This window comes from Scyliorhinus torazame, chromosome 15, assembly GCF_047496885.1.
Source record: "Scyliorhinus torazame isolate Kashiwa2021f chromosome 15, sScyTor2.1, whole genome shotgun sequence".
Lineage (NCBI taxonomy): Eukaryota > Metazoa > Chordata > Chondrichthyes > Carcharhiniformes > Scyliorhinidae > Scyliorhinus > Scyliorhinus torazame.
Genome location: NC_092721.1, coordinates 147,097,008 through 147,117,936, shown reverse-complemented (window position 1 = coordinate 147,117,936; position 20,929 = coordinate 147,097,008). Strand labels below are relative to the sequence as shown.

At 44.2% G+C, this 20,929-nt stretch overlaps 1 protein-coding gene and 1 long non-coding RNA gene across 2 annotated transcripts in view; one reads left to right on the top strand and one right to left on the bottom strand.

Moving 5' to 3' along the window:
• Positions 1–20,929, top strand: part of mtmr6 (myotubularin related protein 6) — a 69,802-nt gene that overhangs the window by 24,461 nt on the left and 24,412 nt on the right. Inside the window, exons 5-9 of the mRNA XM_072476887.1 lie at positions 632–760; positions 5,183–5,317; positions 10,079–10,211; positions 12,694–12,803; positions 15,645–15,770. Of these exons, the coding sequence (XP_072332988.1) occupies positions 632–760; positions 5,183–5,317; positions 10,079–10,211; positions 12,694–12,803; positions 15,645–15,770 (633 nt within the window). The remainder of the gene's footprint in view (positions 1–631; positions 761–5,182; positions 5,318–10,078; positions 10,212–12,693; positions 12,804–15,644; positions 15,771–20,929) is intronic.
• Positions 14,495–20,929, bottom strand: part of LOC140391883 (uncharacterized) — a 265,622-nt gene continuing 259,187 nt past the window's right edge. The window contains exon 4 of the long non-coding RNA XR_011935202.1: positions 14,495–14,626. This is a non-coding gene — a long non-coding RNA (uncharacterized lncRNA). The remainder of the gene's footprint in view (positions 14,627–20,929) is intronic.

The window sequence follows — 20,929 nt, the reverse complement described above, 5'->3', positions numbered from 1 at the left end:
CCAAGACTGCAATGGGGTCAGGAGCTGAGTGACCCTGGTGGAACCCAAACTGAGTGTTCGTGAGCAGGTTATTGCTGAGTAAGTGCTACTAATAAGTTTGTATCATCACTTTCCTGTAGAAGCTGTTCATTCTTTGTTGTGTTCTTCTTACTCCTCACCATCATGCGGCCACATTGATATTTTGGGGGTTTGCAGACCCATACTCCAGGATTTATTGTCTTGTCACTGAAATAAATTTTTAAGAATTGTCTATGAGTTAACTTTATTTTGCATAATATTTTATTCTGTTAAGAGGCTGTTAAAGTATTTAATACTTCTTTCCTAATTAAGAACTTGCATAGTCAATTCCCCTTCGCAAGGTGAGCCTAAAATGTTGAAAATTGATTATAACTCTTGTGATGTTTTCTTTTTTAAGCTGAGTCTGATACTGAGAGACATTCTAAAAAATCTTTGTTTTCAGAAGTAACGATAAAATGCTTTTCCTACTTGTTTAAAATGTTTATCATTCGATCAAATTAAATTTCATGTTGCCAAATCTTTATTTATAAAATGTGGATAGTACATATTTATTTACACCAGTGTCTTTAGCTTTTTTAATTTTATTAATGTCCATGTTCCTTTCTACAAATAGGTTTGTGATACATACCCAACAGACTTGTACGTTCCCAGAAGTGTGAGCAAGCCCATTATAGTTGGGAGTTCCAAGTTCAGGAGCAAAGGAAGATTCCCTACATTGTCCTATTTTTTTCACCAAAAGCAGGTGTGATTATTCATGTGTATCCATGTTCATTGTCATTATGTCATCATTGTGCATGTTATTGACAAGGTCCTACAGTTATCTTTTTTCTTGGAGAAGTAGGGGATTTGTAATAGATCAACAAAACAGCACAAGAAATAAAAAAGCTAATTCTAAAATATGTGGAGAGAATGGTGTGAGAAGCAAGAGAGAATTATCTAGGATATGTTTTCTTTTTTTTAATCCAAAGTACTCAATTTTTTTTCCCCCAATAAGGGCCAATTTAGCGTGGCCAATCCACCTACTCTGCACGGCTTTGGGATGTGGGGGTGAGACCCACGCAAACACGGACAGTGACTCCGAGCCTGGATTGAACCGGAGTCCTCGGCGCCGTGATGTAGCAGTGCTAATCACTGTCTCACCATGCCGCCCCTATATGTTTTCTTTTAAAAATAAAAAAAACAGGCGAAAGAACAAAGAGGAAACTAGAAATAAGCTTAACTACAGAAGCCATATATGTTATCAACTGGTGTTGGGTGGTTAAACCCTCCCTAACAGCACCGTGGGTGTGCCTACACCTCAAGGACTGCAGTGGTTCATGAAGGCAGCTCACCCCCACCTTCTGAAGGGCAACTAGGGAAGGGTAATAAATGCTGGCCTAGCCAGTGCTGCCCATATCCGGTAAATTAATTGTAGAAAAACAGTTGAGTACTTGATTACATTAAATTGTGTGCCTGTTTGACTTGAAAGTGGGGTCTGTGTCAAGGGGAGCAACCAAAGTGGGGGCAGTATCAAGGGGAACAATCAAAGGGGGGGCTGTATCAAGGGGAACAACCAAAGGGGGGGCTGTATCACGGGGAACAATCATAGGGGGGGGGCTGTATCAAGGGGAACAATCAAAGGGGGGGTTGTATCAAGGGGAACAATCAAGGGGGGCTGTATCAAGGGGAACAACCAAAGGGGGGGCTGTATCAAGGGAAACAATCAAGGGGGGCTGTATCAAGGGGAACAACCAAAGGGGGGGGCTGTATCAAGGGGAACAACCAAAGGGGGGGCTGTATCACGGGGAACAATCATAGGGGGGGGGGCTGTATCAAGGGGAACAATCAAAGGGGGGACTGTATCAAGGGGAACAATCAAGGGGGGCTGTATCAAGGGGAACAACCAAAGGGGGGGCTGTATCAAGGGGAACAATCAAAGGGGGGGGCTGTATCAAGGGGAACAATCAAAGGGGGGGCTGTGTCAAGGGGAACAATCAAGGGGGGCTGTATCAAGGGGAACAACCAAAGGGGGGCTGTATCACGGGGAACAATCAAAGGGGGGGCTGTATCAAGGGGAACAATCAAGGGGGGCTGTATCAAGGGGAACAACCAAAGGGGGGGCTGTATCAAGGGGAACAATCAAAGGGGGGGCTGTATCAAGGGGAACAATCAAAGGGGGGGCTGTATCAAGGGGAACAATCAAAGGGGGGGCTGTGTCAAGGGGAACAATCAAGGGGGGCTGTATCAAGGGGAACAACCAAAGGGGGGCTGTATCACGGGGAACAATCAAAGGGGGGGCTGTATCAAGGGGGGCTGTATCAAGGGGAACAACCAAAGGGGGGGCTGTATCAAGGGGAACAATCAAAGGGGGGGGGGCTGTATCAAGGGGAACAATCAAAGGGTGGGCTGTATCAAGGGGAACAGTCAAAGGGGGGGCTGTATCAAGGGGAACAATCAAAGGGGGGGCTGTATCAAGGGGAAGGGGGGGCAGTATCAAGGGGAACAACCAAAGGGGGGCTGTATCAAAGGGAACAGCCAGATGGGTGAAAGTAACGGCTTTAGGGAGGATGCAGTATGAAGGTGAGGGAGTGCTCAAGCAGATTGACAGCTGTAGGATTATCATGGTGACGGAGGCCAAAAGCTAAATAGTTGGCAACTAGAAAATGCAAGTGATTTGGGAAGAGTATTTTTCAGGATGGACATAGAACCCAGTTGGAAGTGGGGGATGCGGATGGTGCTTATACAAAGAAGTGGTTGGAGATGGCCGTGGCTATGATTGTGGACATGTCAGACTCGGGCAACAGCCGATGTCAGCCTTGTTTCCATGAATAGCATTGTTGCCTCTGAGTCAAAAAGTAATCAGTTCAGTGCCTTTGCAGAATTTGATTCATCCAAGTTATTAATATCGTTTGTAAATAATCAAGGCCCCAGTAGAGCTCCCTCTGGCACTACACTAGTTTCAGTTTGCCAGTCTGAAAATGGCTCATTTTTCTCACCTGTTTCCTGTTAGTTCACCAATCCTCTATCCATGCTAATATATTACCCACAACACCATGAATTCTTATCTTATGTAGTAATCTTTTATGTGGCACCTTATCAAATGCCTTTTGGAAATCCAAATAGCTACATCTACAGCGTCCCCTTTATCGACCCTGCTTGTCACATACTTACAACTCTGATAAATTAGTCAAACATTATTTTGTTGTCCTAAAACAGTGTTGACTCTGCCTGATTGTATTTTGTTTTTCTGAATGTCTATCTACTACCTTAATAATGGATTCCAGAATTTCCCAAATGACGCATGCTGGGCAAAAGGGCTCTAGTTTCCTGCTTTCTGTCTCCCTCTCTTGAATTCAGATGTCATTTACAAATTTCCAATCTGCTCCGTCTTCTTCCAGAATCTAGGGAATTTTGGATGATTACAACTAATGCTCTTTCTCTGTAGCCACCTATTTTAAGACTCAGGATGCAGGCTTTCGGCGCTTAGCCGAAAGCTTATGGAAGGACCAAGGAGAAGTAAATTCTGGAGAGCTGTGAAATACTTTGGTTTGGATTCAGAGAAGAAGTGAATGAACCTTAATGATTTGCATAACATATAATGTAACGTATAAGGGAACTCTTTGGGGTGGGGGAGTGAAAAGTAGAACTGTGATTTATAGCATAAGTTCTTAAAAGCTGTAGTCTTAATTTAGTGGTGATTTTTTAAACAAAAATCTCTTTAATATACAATTAAGTTTCCTTTTGTTTAAAAATGTGGAATCTTGCGATGTAATTCTGTTGGTTGATTGCTGGGTCTTCAAACATTAATGATTCTGTACACTAGTGATTGTGATTGTTTTATTTCAGTGTGGTTCAACTCCACAGAATCTCTCCCACAGCTACAAATTTGAAACAAGCAAGCAGATTGGAAACTAAACATGCTAAGCTAAATATCGAGACAATACTCATGGCTTCCCTTGAAGAGCATTCCAGATCAATATAAAATTGGAATTGCTGGAAATCCTCAGCAGGTTTAGCGGGATCCATGGGAAGAGAAACAAAGTTAACCTTCCAGAGTGATGACTTTTCATCAGACCTCCAGATCAAAACAGTCCTTTACGAAGTGGAAAGTTGATGCACTATAGGTCAATTGTATTTTTGCGCAGCGAATGATTAAGATCTGGACTGCTTTGCAGTCTGATTGGAGACTGATTCAATTGAGGCTTTTAAAAGAGGATTGAATAATTAACTGAGGAGAAAAAACTTGCAGGGCTATGGGAAGAAGACTGAGGAGTGGGACTAGTTTAGTTGCTTTTGCAACAAATGTAACCATGGACATGATGAGTCAAAAGCCTGTGCTGTAACCAGTTTGTCCTTCTAGATGGACTGTAAATGACAGTCCCTTGATTGTTGGCTTTCTTAAGCAACTGATTAGCACATCAGGTAGTTTGTCATAAGTATATTTACCTTAAAATGCTTAAACAATTTCAAAGGAAATTTTGGATAGAGTTAATTTGATTTAATTACTTTTTTGGATAATATTTATATGCTGTTTCCCTCAAAAGGTAAAGGAAACCTGAAGACTATAGCTACAAGATATCCATTTTAAGTTCATAATTATGTGGTATCTAAAGCTTACTTTTATTATGTAATAGAGATGTTGGAGTTTGAAGCAAGTTGGAGCTCTGTTTTGTCATTATTACAAACCAGCAAAAGGCAGGTTCAGGATTGATCAGAGACTCTTAGAATTTACAGTGCAGAATTCTAAACGTGCCTTTTGCTGGTTTGTAATAATGACAAAACAGAATTCCAACTTACTTCAAACTGCAACATCTCGATTACAGAATAAAAGTAAGTTTTAGACACCACATTATATGAACCTAAAATGGATATCGTGTAGCTATAATCTTTTTAGGAAGTACTTCATACAAAGGTTGATTTTGACCTGGAATGATGTTTTAATGAAAGAAAATACTTGAGTTGAATTGGAGACATTGAATGCTGTCATATTAGCATGGTGCATTTCAATGGACAGTTAAATTGCCTTCTCAACTGTACTTTGTGCTCAATAGCTCCCTGTGGAAATGTGAATGAGATCAGATATTCAGCAAAGTAATGATTGACACTGCCTACCATGTTCTGCACGTGTTTAAACAAAAAAGCCAGAGTTACCTCACTAACCATTTGCTTTTTGTCCTCTTTCCAGGCTGCCATATGTAGATGCAGCCAGCCATTGTCTGGCTTTAGCGCCAGGTGTCTGGAAGATGAGCACATGCTGCAAGCTATAAGCAAAACCAATCCCAACAGCCACTTCATGTATGTAATGGATACAAGGCCAAAGGTACGTGTGCAGCTTACTGTTAATATTTGTCAGTTCTCAGGGGTGGCACAGTGGTTAGCACGGCTGCCTCACTGCACCGAGGACCCAGGTTTGATCCATGTCACAGTCCGTGTGGCGTTTCCACATCCTTCCCGGTCTCACCCCCACAATCCAAAGATGTGCAGAATAGGTGGATTGACCACGCTAAATTGCCCCATAATTGGAAAAAACAAGAATTAGGTGCTCTAAATTTATTTTTAAAAGTTTACAAAAAATATATGTTTCAGTTCTCATTTATTGCAAGATATAATTTACAAGAGATCTTAACGAAAAGGTACTGCATTCCTTTTTTAAAAAAATACATATTTCATTTTTTCCAATTAAGGGGCAATTTAGTGTGGCCAATCTGCCTACCTGCACATCTTTGGGTTGTCAGGACGAAACCCACGCAAACACGGGGAGAATGTGCAAACTCCACATGGACAGTGACCCAGGGCCGGGATCAAACCTGGAACCATGGCGCTGTGAGGCAACAGTGCTAAGGTACTGCATTTTATGAATTATCACAATTGCGAAGCACTGTGATCTACCCGGCAAAGTGGAAAACTTCCCAGATACGTCCTGTCCACAAACAGCAGGACAAATCCTATTTGGTCAGTTACCGCCCCATCAGTCTACTCTCAATCATCGATGGAGGGGTAGATGACAGTGCTATCAAGAGGCACTTTCTCAGCAATAACCTGCTCACTGATGCCCAATTTATGTTCCATCATGGCCACTCAGCTCCTGACCTCATTATAGCTTTGTTTCAAACGTGGACAAAAGGGCTGAATTCCAGATGTGAGGAGGATGTGACTGCCCTTGACATCAAGGCAACATTTGACCAAGTGTGGCATTGAGGAGCCTGAGAAAAACTGGAGTCAATGGAAATATAGGAAAACTCTCCACTGGTTGGTGTCATACCGAGCAGAAAGGAAGATGGTTGTCGTTTTTGTAGGTCAATCAACTTTGTCCCAGGACATCGCTGCAGGTGTTCCTCAGGATAGTGTCCTAGGCCCAACCATCTTCAACTGCCTCATTTATGACCTTCTCTCCATCATAAGGTCAGAAGTGGGAATGCTAAGCACGGTGGCACATTGGTTAGCACTGCTTTGGTTAGAACTGCTGCCTCACGGCGCCGAGGTCCCAGGTTTGATTCCGGCTCTGGGTCAGTGTCCGTGTGGAATTTGCACATTTTCCCCGTGTTAGCGTGGGTTTCGCCCCCACAACTCAAAGATGTGCAGGGTAGGTGGAATGGCCATCCTAAATTGCCCCTTAATTGGAAAAAATAAATTGGGTACACTAAATTTACTTTTTTTTAAAGAAGTGGGAATGTTCGCTGATGATTGTTCAATGTTCAGCGTCATTCGCAACTCCTCGGATGCTAAAGCGTCTGCCCATATCCAGTAAGGCCTGGACAATGGCAACCAACATATGCGCTTCACAAGTACTAGACAATAGAACTGTAGGAATTATGCAGCATGGGGCCATTCAGTCCATCTTGTCCATCTGGCCCAAAGACGCCTGGATTCCTTTTCTAATCCCATCTTCCTGCACACAGTCCACAACCCTGCAGTTTACAGCACTTGGGGTGCAGATCCAGATACTTTTTAAGGGTCTCTGCCTCTACCAACAACTCAGGCAGCAAATTCCAGACACCCACCCCACTCTGCATAAAAACATTTTTCCTTGTGTCCTCTCTAATCCTTCTGCTACTTCACTTGAATCTATGACCCCTGCTTTTAGAACTCTCTGCCAAGGGAAACGGTTTCCTTCTGTCTACTCTATCTCTGTCCCACACTATTTTGTATACCTGAATCATGTCACCCTTCAGCCTTCTTTGTTCCAAGGAAAACAACCCCAAACTCTCCTCGTAGCTACAATTCTCCAGCACTGGCAACATTCTAGTAAATGTTTCTGCACTCTCTCCAGAGCAATTACACCCTTCCTGTAATGTGGTGACCAGAACTGCGCATAACGCTCTAGTTGTGGCCTCACCAGTCTCTTAAACCGTTCCATCATTATATCCCTACGTGTGTATTCTATATCTCTACTGTAGCCACCTAAAATGGCTGATTCCTGAATAAAATGGCCAAACCCCGATGTGAAATGGCGAACGAAAGAGGCTGATGGGAAAATCAGCCAACAGGACTCAAACGGACAGCTGCAGGCAGAACAGTGTATTCGGCTCTGGGGAAGTCGGCCCAGACCGATACCTGCAACCATTAACAGCACATCAACCCAGCCATCTGCATTTTAATCGGCCATCCCCGGGACCAATTGCTACAAATTAGCAATTGAAAGCCGATCTAGACCTTTCGGCGCCTGCAGTGGCTGAGACAAAGAAAGGTGGACGACCACCCCCCGATCAAGGAATCGCCCCAATATTGGAGCATATCGAACTCAGTGATTGGGACCAAGTCCAATCATTTGGGACCAGGGTCAAGGTCTGCCCCGAGAGGCGGGAAGCCCATAGGAACTATAAAAATAGGGGCCAAGTTCAGATCGACCCTTCTTCTCCTACTCGCAACCTTCGAGACCCTTCGACGAAAGAACAAGTAAGCCTTACTCCAGCGATCGCTACCAGATAGGTGTTCCAGACTGTCGACCCGTACCAGCCTTTTCTGAATCCCGCAGGCCAGACCCAATTCGATAGACCATTCGTTTCCCTGACCTGGTGGGCCATCACCAAAGTTAAGTATTGGCCTTTAGTGGTAGGTAATAGTCTAGAAGTAGGATTATTGTATAAGTATTTATTGCTGTATATAATAAATGATCGTTGATTTAACATTTACTAAGTGGCGTGCTGCATTATTAATCATTACTTGAGCTTGAACCACGTGGCGGTATCAGAAAGATACCTGGCGACTCGTGAGCAAAGGTGACAGAATTAGAGCTAATAAAACTAAGGCTAATAAGAGCAACACTACCAGTGAAGGAGAGCATTCCATATGCCTTCTTTACAACCGTAACTACCAGTACTGCTACTTTTAGGGACATTTACGCCAAAATCTCTCTCTTCATCTGCTTCTTTCAGTATATTCTATTTGTGTATTCTCTTTTACTATTTGACCTTCCTAAATGCATTACCTCACACTTACCAGAGTTGAACTTCATCTGCCACTTTCCTGCCCACTCCACCAACCCATTTATATCATATAGGAGCTTACATCTATCCTCTACACTCCACTACTCGGCCAATTTTTGTGTCGTCTGCAAATTTCCCAATCATGCTCCCAATGTTCAAGTCCAAATCGTTAATATATAAACAAATAGCAGGGGTCCCAACACTGAGCCCTTTGGATCACCTTTTCAGCTTTCCATTCGCAAGGTCAGACATCGACTATTACCCTTTATTTCCTGTTACTCAGTCAACTTTAGATCCAATTTGCCACATTACCCTGTATCTCATAGGCTTTTACTTTTTTGACCATTCTGCCGTGAGGGACCTTGTCAAATGCCTTACTAAAATCCAGATAGGCAACTGCCCTCGACAACCTTCCTTGTCACTTCCTCAAAGAATTCAATCAAATTTATAAGGCATGCTGACCATCTTCAACAAGAGAGAGTCTAACCTGCTGACACTTTGCATCAAACCTAGCCCCTTGACATTCAATGGCATCATCATCACTGAATCCCCCACTATCAACATCCATTGATCCACAAACTGACTTGGACTAGCCATACAAATACTGTGGCTACAAGAGCAGGTCAGAGGCTGGGAATTCTGAGGAGAGTAACACACCTTCAGTTTCCCCAAAGCTTGTCCACCATCTGCAAACCGCAAGTAAGGAGTGTGATGGAATACTCTACACTTGCCTGGATGAGTGCAGTGTCAACAATAGTCTAAACCTCAACACCCCCTGTGCCCTGGCGTGGCGGGGGGGACCTGCTGGAATTCTTGACACTTGAAAAGGTCAAATTTGAACTGAGGGGAAAGATGGAGGGGTTCTACAATTCATGGCCATTATTCATTATGCACTTTCGAGAATTGGAGCACATCGAACATTAGTGGGGGGGTGGGGGTGCTGGGTGGGTTGGGGGGAGAGGGACTACGTGTTAATGGTGACTGTGGGTGATTTCTGATTCCTTTTTGTCATTTGCTTATGTTAACATGCGGACTAATATCTGGGGTTTGGTGGGAGGATGGGATCCTTGTTATTGATATGGGGATTGACATTACATTTGTTACTGATTATTGTTTATTGTTGGGTGTAAATTTGGGAGAAAAAGTGAAAAAGGAGAATAAAAAATATTTTAATAAAAAATCTCAACACCATCCAGGACAAATCTGCCCACTTGATTTCCACCCCATTCACCACCTTCCATGTGTACTCCTTCCACCACTGAATAGTGGCAGCAGTGTAGTACAATCTACAAAATGCACTGCAGCAACTCACCAGGGCTCCTTCAACACCACCTTCCAAACCTGCGACCTCTGCCGCCAAGAAGGCAGCAGATGCTTAGGAACACCACTACCTGCAAGTTGCCCTCCCAAGCCTCACACAATCCTGACTTGGAACTATATTGCTGTTCCTTTACTGTTGCTGGGTCAGAATCCTGGAAGTCCATCCCTATCAGCATTGTGAATGTACCTAAACCACATGGACTGCAGAGATTGAAGGCCATTCCCCACCACCGTCTCAAGGGCAATTAGGAATGGCCAATAAAAATTCTGGCCTAGCCAGCAAGGCCCACATCGCATGAAAGAATTTAAAAAAAAATTATACTACTTTTTTTCAGCTAAATGCAATGGCAAATCGAGCTGCAGGTAAAGGATATGAAAATGAAGATAACTATTCCAATATTAGGTTCCAGTTTGTTGGAATTGAAAATATTCACGTAATGAGAGCGAGTCTGCAGAAAGTCAATGAAGGTATGTTTTGCTGTTCCTACAGTAAGGTATGGAAATCTTTCAAGACTCCGTGCTTTTGGAGGGCAGCACGGTGGTGCAGTGGTTCGCACTGCTGCATCAAGCCGAGGTCCCAGGTTCGATCCTGGGTCTGGGTCACTGTCCGTGTGGAGTTTGCACATTCTCCCCGTGTTTGCGTGTGTTTCGCCCCCGCAACCCAAAGATGTGCAGGGTAGGTGGATTGGCCATGCTAAATTACCCCTTAATTGGAAAAAATGAATTGGATACACTAAATTTATTAAAAAGAAGACTCCGTGCTTTCTCCTTTCCTGCTTTCTCACATTTGAAAGTGGTGAAATTGAAAGAGCTACACTTCCTTAAGCAAGTACGGTCTTTATCACCGTACCAAGGTGCGGATTCTTTGTGTGTAAACCAAGATGCGAAGTGTCAGCAGGTTATTTGTGTGTAGTCTTGCCTTGCCTGTGAGTTTTCCAGCATGGGTCACGGGATATCGATCAGGAGATGGAGGTGTGGCTAATAATCCGTTCATTATTTCAAATTGCCTCCCCCAGCCTCTGAATTCTGAGACCAATTGTGATGTCCCCATAGTTGTCTTTGCTGAGCTCAGCATGGAACAAGAATGGGCGCTGGGATTGCTTGTCTTCATGGTTAAGTAAATAAATCTATTTATTTACTTTTTTGTAGAGGTTTGCTAAGCCATTTCAGAAAGAAGCTGAGAATCACCACGTTGTTGTGGGTCAGGAGTCCGTAATGGTGACCGTGAAACTACTGAATTGTGTTGCATGCCATCTCGTTCATCAGTGTCCCATAGGGGGAAAAATTCTCCCATCTTTTCACAGTCTGGCCTGTGTGATTCCAGCTTCTCAGTTCTATCAAATAGCTATGGAAAATGTTTAATAATAACCAGAGGACTACCTAGCACAGACATAAGCAGTGGATGTGACAAAAGCACACTCCGTTTGGTTGACCCTGCAAAGTATTCCTCAATAACATACGGGAACCTGGGTAAACAAATCAGAGGGTTGGTCTGCAACCTGACATTGGCTGAAAGGTATCATTCTATGATTGTGACAATATCTTGGATACCTCCATCATCATCCCTGGGTATGTACTGTCAGATTGATAGGGCAGACTCAGCAGAGGTTTTGGCATAGTGGTATTTGGTCAGGAGGGAGTGACCTGAAAGTCCCCACTGTTGACTCTGGACCCCACAAGGTCTTGTGGAATCAGGTTCAACATGGACAAGGAAACCTGCCGATAGTCACCTACCACCCTCCTTCAGATAATATCTGTATTCCTCCATATTGAACACCACTTGGATGAAGCTCTGAAGGTAGCAAGGACACAGATTGTACTTTGGATTGGAGTCGTCAATGACCATCACTGCTGTGACAAGCACGATAGATTCAGAACAAAACTAGTAGGTCAAAGCTGGCCATCCATGGTCCAGCATACCTCTCACTCAACCATTACCGTCAAGCTAAGAATCAATCCTGGTTCAAATAAGAATTGTAGGAGAACATGCCAGGAGCAGCACAAAGCATACCTTAAAAAATACATGAGGTACAAACCTGGTGAAGTTACAACACAGGACCTCATGCATGCTTAGCAACAAGCCAAGCAATCCCATAACCAATGAATTTGATCAAAGATCTGCTTTCCTGCCATATCCAAGTTGTAAATGGTGATTGGAAAATTAAACAATAACAGGAGTATGGTTCTCCACAAACACCCACATCCTCAATAATGGGTGAAGCATTTTCAGCCCAATGTCAAGCAGATGATCTATCTATCTCTGTTTTCTTCTGAGGACCCCCCATCAAAGAAGTGTCTAGCCAGTTGACTGAGATGAAGCCTGTTGAGTATTTCTAGCAATTCCTTTAATTTTTTGTTTCAGCTTTCTAGCATCTGGATTGTAACAAACAGCCATATTTGCTCCTGCAGTGTTACACCAAGAGAACTGAGATACTGTAAAGGAGTTCTTCAACTTGATACAGAAATTAAACAATCTTCAAAAGATTAATGCTTCTGCAATTTAAAAAAAAAAAAAATAATTAAGAGTACCAAATTATTTTTTTCCAATTAAGGGGCAATTTAGCGTGGCCAATCCATCCTACCCTGTACATCTTTGGGTTGTGGGGACGAGACCCACGCAGACATGGGAACTGCACACGAACAGTGACCCGAGTAGGGATCAAACCCAGATCCTCGGCGTCGTGAGGCAGCAATGCTAACCACTGCGCCACCATGCTACCCATGCTTCTGCACTGTTAACCTTATTTGTTAATTAATTCAGGCAGAATGAGTGACAAAGTTGTGAGAATCAGGTGACAAATTTCAAACATGAAACATATTGAGAAAGATGTGTTTTTATCGTGTCCTGTAACAGTTTACTTGTTGTAGAATCAAGAAATATGTTACTTTTAACAAATATACAAACTAAATGACTATTTGAATCGTACCTCATGTATTTTCTTATTTTTAGTGTGTGGAACTAAAGCATTGGGACCTAATGAATTCTTAAGTGGTTTGGAGAGTTCTGGATGGCTTCGTCACATAAAAGCTGTGTTGGATGCTGCTGTATTTCTTGCTAAAGTACGTGATGCTTCATTCTATGTTTTTAAACTTAAAAGTTTATATGCAGAAAAGAGATTATCTCTAATTATATAAACCTAATTATATAAAGGAAAAACATTGCTTTATGAACAGGCATAGTGCTAAAAGTTAGTCTATATTACGCAGTTAGGAAAGTCTTTACTGGATTTGAAGCTTCTTTCCATCTTGGCTGGTTTTCTTCCATCTGTTCCCTCTGTCTTGAAAGAATTCCCTCCTTGTTGGGATGTGGTTCCACTGACATGAGCCACCTTCGGTACCTTACCTGTGACCATTTTTCATCTTTGAGCCTAGGCCGTGAATGCTGATACACTATTCCATCAACAAGGTGCATCACAGCCAAGCTTGATTTATTCTTTTATGGGATGTGGGAGTTTCTGGCAAGGCCAGGATTTGCGGCCAGGATTTGCTGCCACTGCCTAACTGCCCTTGAGCTGAATGGCGTGCTATGTGTCCTGATCCAACACTTTTTTTTTTAAATTTAGAGTACCCAATTAATTTTTTCCAATTAAGGGGCAATTTGGCGTGGCCAGCCACCTATCCTGCACATCTTTTGGGTTGTGGGGGCGAAATCCAGGCAAACACGGGGAGAATATGCAAACTCCACACGGACAGTGACCCAGAGCCGGGATCGAACCTGGGACCTCGGTGCCGTGAGGCAGCAATGCTAACCAATGTGCCACCGTGCTGCCCTCTGATCCAACACTAGTGTGTCTGTACTTGAAATATACAAATCAGAAGCAGAAAATCGTACTGTCCTGCACAATACCCATATCAGGACCACTGAGTCAATTGTTTATATTTCTTCCTTCAGTGAGACCAACTGACCCAGCACCTTCCTGACTGAGCTTTTATTTTCCTGATCATTAAGCTGTTTTAGAATCTAAGAAAACTCTGAAAGGACATTTTAGCACAACTAAGATTTCATTTCTGACTAACAATATTTATACAAAAGAAAGATTGATGTACTAAAACATATTGATCAGTTCCCAAATATACAGTATTGTCATGATGCCATACAGTCGTCTGAAGGACGGTGGAATGGTCAGACACAAGAAGTAGAAGAGTGTTTTCCTTCACGTGGTGAAGGTCGAATAAATTAATAATTCAGACTCTTAAGATAGTACCTTATTCATACCAACTACAGAAGTCCATTTTCTAGGGCTAAGTCCATATGAATCGAAATGTGAGTTTGCTACACTATCTAATATATGCATAGGAAAATAAATGAACTTTTTACTCCGCTTGTAGACTGAAACATTAAGTTACTTTTGTAACTACTGAGCTTTCCAAATTTGATAAGTTAAAAAGATTTTATGGGCTGAAAATTAATAATTAGTTTTCAATGATTCATCTTGCTTCTGATTTCTGTCTTAGCAGAAGGTAGCGTAAACTTGCGCATTAGTACTTTAAAACAATTCCACAATCATAAAATCCAAAAATGATTTCAAATTGAATAATAAGTAACTTGGACCACGTAGCCTCAGTGAATTCTTTTTGTGAGAAAGGCACATAATCGAGTTCTCTGTTAGTCTGTGATTTGAATAAAAGTTCAGTGTAAGGTAACTAGCCAGCAATGACACTAGCCCAGATTTCACTAATAATTAAAAATCATCTGTAATAGAACAATTCTTGCAGTGGAAAAAACATCTAGCCAGGCTTTTGCAAGAGTGGTCTTCTGTACTACACAATAACAGCTCCTCACTGTCCCAAGTCAGGTAAAACAAGAGCTCCCCATTGTAAGAAACAAGCACTGCATGATGGAACACCGAGAAAATGCTGGATATGTTCAGATCAGGCAGCATCTGTGGAAAGAACAGACAAGTTAATGTTTCAGTTGTCAATTCTTCATCTCCATTATTAACTTGTCTGTTCTCTTCAAAGATGTTTCCTGACAGTCTGGGTATCTATATTTTCTGCTTCTGATTCAAATTTCCAGCATCTCCAATATTTTGCTCTTATATAGGCTCGGTAATGGCTCTGACACCCTCACCCTCAACTGATGAGGAAAGGATCAATCTATTGTCCTCCCAGAGAGACTTCTTACAAGCAATTAATACAAGTCAGGAATGTGAATTTGCCCACTTTCTTCTAACAGTATAAAGAACTAAAAAGCACCAAAACTCTCAATGTAGGTACAGAAATTATTTATCTCCAAATAGTTTACAGCAAACATGTCTGATATCTGAAATAAAAAACGGGCCCAAATTCTCCTGCTGTTGGTATTTTCTTTTCCCGCTGGCAGCATGCCCCCCCCGCCTGTGGGTTTCCCGGCAACATGGGGTGGCTTCAGTGGGAATTCCCATTGACAAACGGCGGGAGTAGAAAATCCCATCTCCAATTAATGCCACGCTGCTGAGAAACGGGCAGCTGGGGGATAGAATCCTGCCCATGATCCTTTAGTTCCATAACGCTCCTGTCAAAAGCAGTTAATCAAAATAGTATTCAGTATTGATGATGAACAGAGTGGTGAACTGAAGCTTCAATTGGATGAACATGTTTTGAAAATAACAGTCTTAAAATAGAGTTATATTCTTTAATTTCCATGCTTTATAGGATTGGTAGTGTACATTTAAAGCATTTGATCCACTGCAGCTAAAAATACTGATGGCACGGAATGGATATTTAATCTCTTGTTTTAAATAGTGCATGTGTGCTTGGATCAAACTGTAAACCTGCTTCCTCCCTTGCAGTTACTGACATCAAAATTTTAAGCTCCTTGAAGAACTGTTGATTATTCTTCACTATTCTGAAGAAATAAGTTTGTCTAGACAGTTCTGAACAGTTTCATGACACAGGCTTTGTATTCTATATTTTGAACAGACAGTGGGATGTGAAGGTGCCAGTGTTTTAGTCCATTGCTCAGATGGCTGGGATCGCACAGCCCAAGTCTGTTCCTTGGGTTCTCTGCTGTTGGATCCTTACTATAGAACAATAAAAGGGTTTATGGTAAGAAATTTTTTTTTTTTTTTAAATAATAATAATTCCAGCATTCCTTTTAATTTCAAGTTCAATTTTGTGAATAACAATTCAGCATATGGTATTCTGCCAGAATTAATAATAACTTTACCCATTTCCCTTAATCATGGAAATCAGCCCCAGTGGAGATTTAAATTTACCACTGCTGCCATGATTGCTGCTGCTGACGCTCTATTTAGGAATGGTATATATTAAGTTATGTTGAACTCGGCAGCAGTGGTACCGATATGGTTATCAGAATAGATTGTATCTTGGAGTGGGAGGAAGTGTGATCAAGGTAACTGTGCGAGTCGGTAAGCTGATTGACAGCCTATCCGCAGAAATGGAAATAGGGAAGTCTTGGAAGGGAAGAGACTGAACTAGACCATGTGATGGTGAGGGAAGGGTAGAAATGTGAAGAAAGGTTGCTGACATTTTCCCATGTGCGTGGGAATGGCAAGTGGCACTGATGGTCATCAACATACCAGAAGAAAGCATTTAGGGAGGGGAGCGTAGCAGGACTGGAACAAATGTTTCAGGCATTCCATGAAAAGAACAGCAAAACTAGAAGACACATTTGGATTCCCTCGGCTTTGGCTTTTGGAGGAAGTGAATTGAGTCAAAAGAGAAGTTGAGAACAAATGCAACAAGGTGTAGAAAGATGGCGATTGGTTGGGCCTTCATTCATGGACAGGGCCCATCGGCTGTCCTGGTGAGGAATGAAGGGAGCAATGAGGACACTATCTTCCATACCCTTGATTCAGTAAGGGACTGATAGCTATTGGAGATGGATCAAATTAAGCTTTAATGTCTCTCTTCAGATGAATAGCTTGTCAATGATCACTTTCGAGGCTCGCGTGAGAAATAATCACATGGCTATGACATTGAAGAACTGTCAATGCATGTGGAATTGTATCCCATCATGAATTACTGCCTTCAGGAGAGGAGAATTAAAAAGTGAAGAAAAATGGTACAGGGGAAAATTGGTAATTGCTCCATAAATCACAGGTTAATCTATGTGGGGAACTGGGTGTAAAATAAAATGGTGCTAAAAGGAACACAAATTATAATAATAAACAGAATTCGAGTTCAATCCCTTGGGCGGGGGTGGGGGTAAGGTAGTGGAACAGGTTTCATTACTTTAGACTAGAGAATGAATGCAGTTGGTTGATTGGTGGTTATAGCGTGTTGTAATGTTAGCCACAATTCCAGTGACTCAGGCTGCTGAACTGGCTTTTAGATTATTTTACTTTTACATTTGTTCTGGAGGTATGCTTTGGGTGTGCCATGCCCATGAGCCACTCTTCACCTCCTTGTCGGCTGAAAGTTAGGAACAGGGCTGTGCAGCAATGTTAGGCTCTGCTATAAAATGCAAAGACCCAGAATGAAATAATTGAAGCTGTGTTTGTAGAAACTAGTCCCTTTAATCAGACACAGCTTTTGTCGACCACTGCCTTTGTGAGCCTTTAATTCGATTGGCTCCCAGAAGCTTGGCCCCTTTACTCAATGGTATGCAGCGGATAGAGGGATAGGCAAGGCTTCTATATCTCTCTGCATTCATATTATGTAGAAGTGCCCCAGTAGCTGGGAAACTCATTATTATTGTTCATCATATTATCCATTCTTTAATGGGATTTTCATAGAATTTACAGTGCAGAAGGAGGCCATTCGGCCCATCGAGTCTGCACCGGCTCTTGGAAAGAGCACCCTACCCAAGGTCAACACCTCCACCCTATCCCCATAACCCAGTAACCCCACCGAACACTAAGGGCAATTTTGGACACTTAAGGGCAATTTATCATGGCCAATCCACCTAACCTGCACATCTTTGGACTGTGGGAGGAAACCGGAGCACCCGGAGGAAACCCACGCACACACTGGGAGGATGTGCAGATTCCGCACAGACAGTGACCCAAGCCCGAATCGAACCTGGGACCCTGGAGCTGTGAAGCAATTATGCTATCCACAATGCTACCGTGCTGCCCCAATGATTTTAATCATTTAACAGCTTGGATCCGATAGGCGGCCTCCTGTGCCTTAATGACTCTGACTCTAATTTAAACTTTAGGGGTAGGATTTGGATCCTAATGAGGCATAACTGTTTTTTGCTAAGTGTGACAACAGACAGACCATTAAGATAATATATAGATGAGAGAAAGTGTTATCAACATCATTAGTGATTCAAATACCATGATTCCTATCTTCACATGTTTCAGAAATAAACTGATCAAACCTAGTTTTTGTGAGGGGACTGAATTAATTCAATTTGACTCTTCCTATTGATTAATCTTTTCATTGTGAGCTACTAAATCATTGAATTTACTCAATACAATAATCTAATTTCAGTCAGTAGTATATTGTAATTGTTACAATCCCAGTTGGTTATAACTGGATGGGATAGTGGTAGCACTGCAGTCTCACGGCGCCGAGGTCTCGGGTTCGATCCCGGCTCTGGGTCACTGTCCGTGTGGCGTTTGCACATTCTCCCCGTGTTTGCGTGGGTTTCGCCCCCACAACCCAAAGATGTGCAAGGTAGGTGGATTGAACACTAAATTGCCTCTTAATTGGAAAAAATTAATTGGGTACTCAAAATTTAAAAAAATAAATAAATAACTGGATGGGAGGGTCCCAGAATGAAACCCTGACTTAAGAGACGATGGGTGGAATTCTCCATTGGCTGATGCCGAAATTGCGAAACGCGTTTGGGCGGAGAATCGGTTCCGACGGCAAAATCACGGAAGGTGCCAATTTGACACAAATCGCAATTCTCCGTCACCTCAAAAGCAGCGTCGATGAGTTCCGGAATGCTCGTACCAGTAAATACCATTTGCATGTCATTAGTGGGTCCAACCCGGTATTCTCTGGGGCCTCCGCTATGCTCCGCCTCCAATGGGCTGAGTTCCCGACAGCATGGTTCACTTGTGCTTTTAAAAATCGTGAAACCGGCATTGTGACTGATGAGGTAGGACACAAAGCACAGAGGTGCAACAGTGGGCTGCCAGGCCAGACGCTGGCTGGGGTGAGGGGCCCCTGCCAGAGCCGTGGGTGGGGGTGGGGTTGATGGGGGAACGGGGTGAGTGGCCGGGGTGACCCCCTGTGGGACTGGGGCGGTGTCCACTCACGGACCCCCATTACCGCGGCCTTCGATGGAATGCCCTGCGTCTTGGGGGTGTTCGACGGGATGCATGTTCTCCTAGCACCTGGAGATGACAGGCTGCCCTACACGAACCATAAGGGGTTCCACTCGATGAAGGTGCAGCTTATATGTGACCATCAGCTGTGCATCATACACGTATGCGCCTGATACCCGGGCAGTATGCACGACGCCTTCATCCAGGCACACTTGACGATTCCTGATATGTTCGAGCCCCCCCCCAAAAAAAAACCCTGGCTGGGGGGTTGGCTCCTGGGTGATGGGGGTTATCCGCTGCAGTTGTGGCTGATGCTGCCGATCCGGAGGCCGTAGATCATCATGGAGACCCATTACAACGACGCCCATACAAAGACCAGGTTCGTGATCATGGTACTTCGGCTTCCTGAAGATGCAGTTCAGGTCCCTGAACCGCTCTGGAGGTGCCCTCCAATATGATGCTGAGAGGGTCACGCGCATCATGGCGACCTGCTGCGTCCTCCACAACATCTTGCAGCAGAGGGGTGACGTGCTGGAAGAGGTGGAGGAACACCAGGCCACGTCTGATGGAGAAGGGGAGGATGGGCAGGACATGCGACCCAGGCAGGCAAGGGAGGTTGCATGATGTGTGCGTCAGGAACAATGCACATGGGATACTCTGCCTCCTGGTTCACTTGGGGGGTGGGGGGGGGGGAGACTGGCCATCTCTCTCTCTCTCTCTCTCTCTCTCTCTCTACGATGAGCTCTGGTGCTCCTAGGTGGCATTGATGGACCTGCTGCCCACCAGATGAACCAGGGACAGGAGGGAGTGAGACTGCGGTATTCCGGCACCTCCCCTTTGGGAGTCACTGGCACGGGCCCATCGCCTCTTCTCTCTGGGTGGCCGATGGACCCGGGCTACTCCACGGGGTGGCGTATGTGCAGAGCTGACCCATGTGGAGACCCAATCTGGTCTCGACCAGGGTATGCATGGAGTGCCATGGAGCACACTGAGTGGACTAGCTCCGTCTGGGATTGCGCCACATTACCCATTGACTGTGTCACCACCTAGATTTGTGTCACATCAGCCAGTGACTGCGCCATCTCCCTCTGGGACTGTGCCACCTCCATCTGCCTGCGCCACATCGGCCAGAACCTGGGCAATGCCGCTGACGTCCCCAGCCATGGCCTGTTGTGACTGGGCCACGCTCAGGAATGCCGCTGTGATTTCCAGGTGGCTCCGGCACATGGCCACCTGTGAGTAGGCAATGCTGTCCTGGGCCATGCCAGTACTTGCGCAGAATGTCCCAGGCCTTGGACATGCTGATCATAGCCAAAACCATCGCTCCCAATGCCTTCACCATGGATGCCACCCATGCGGTGTTAGCCTGGGGACCCATCCCATCTCCAGCATGGTCGGCACCACCTGCTGCTCCTGCACGCAGTTGGACTGCTCCAACTGCACCTGAAGGTGCTGGATGCTTGCCGACAATCCCTCATGTAGTCCCTGGCTCTGCGACTGCATCTCCACAATCGATGGAACTGTCCATTCCAGAAGCCCGAAACCCGACTGCATGGCAGCTAGTTCCTGGGGTCGGTCTGCCCTCTGACTGTCCACCCCCTTGGGTGTTCCTACTTCAACCTGCTGTACCGGTTCAGCTGTGTGGTGGACACTAGAGAGTGTCCCAGGAGTCTCTTCACTAAATTGCCCAACTGATGTCAGTGTCTCTGGTCTGGTGGAGGGTGTTGGAAACAGGTGTGACGGAAAGTCAGTGTCATCCAGAGTCTCGGGCGGAGGGCTGCCATCCGAGCTGCTCTTGTTGCTGCTCAGCTCATGAGGGGGCTCTGGCTGTGGCACTGGCTGGGGGTGGGGACTGGCTGGGGGTGGGGGACATCGGATGGATCGCCCATTTCCAGCAGCTCCTGCAAGACACAAAACAAAACACATGATTAGACCACGGGCTGGGGGGTGGTAAGCATGGGGGTGGTTGGTTAACACCTGTGTAATGGGAACCGCAACTAAGCAGGGTCTCACTTCCTT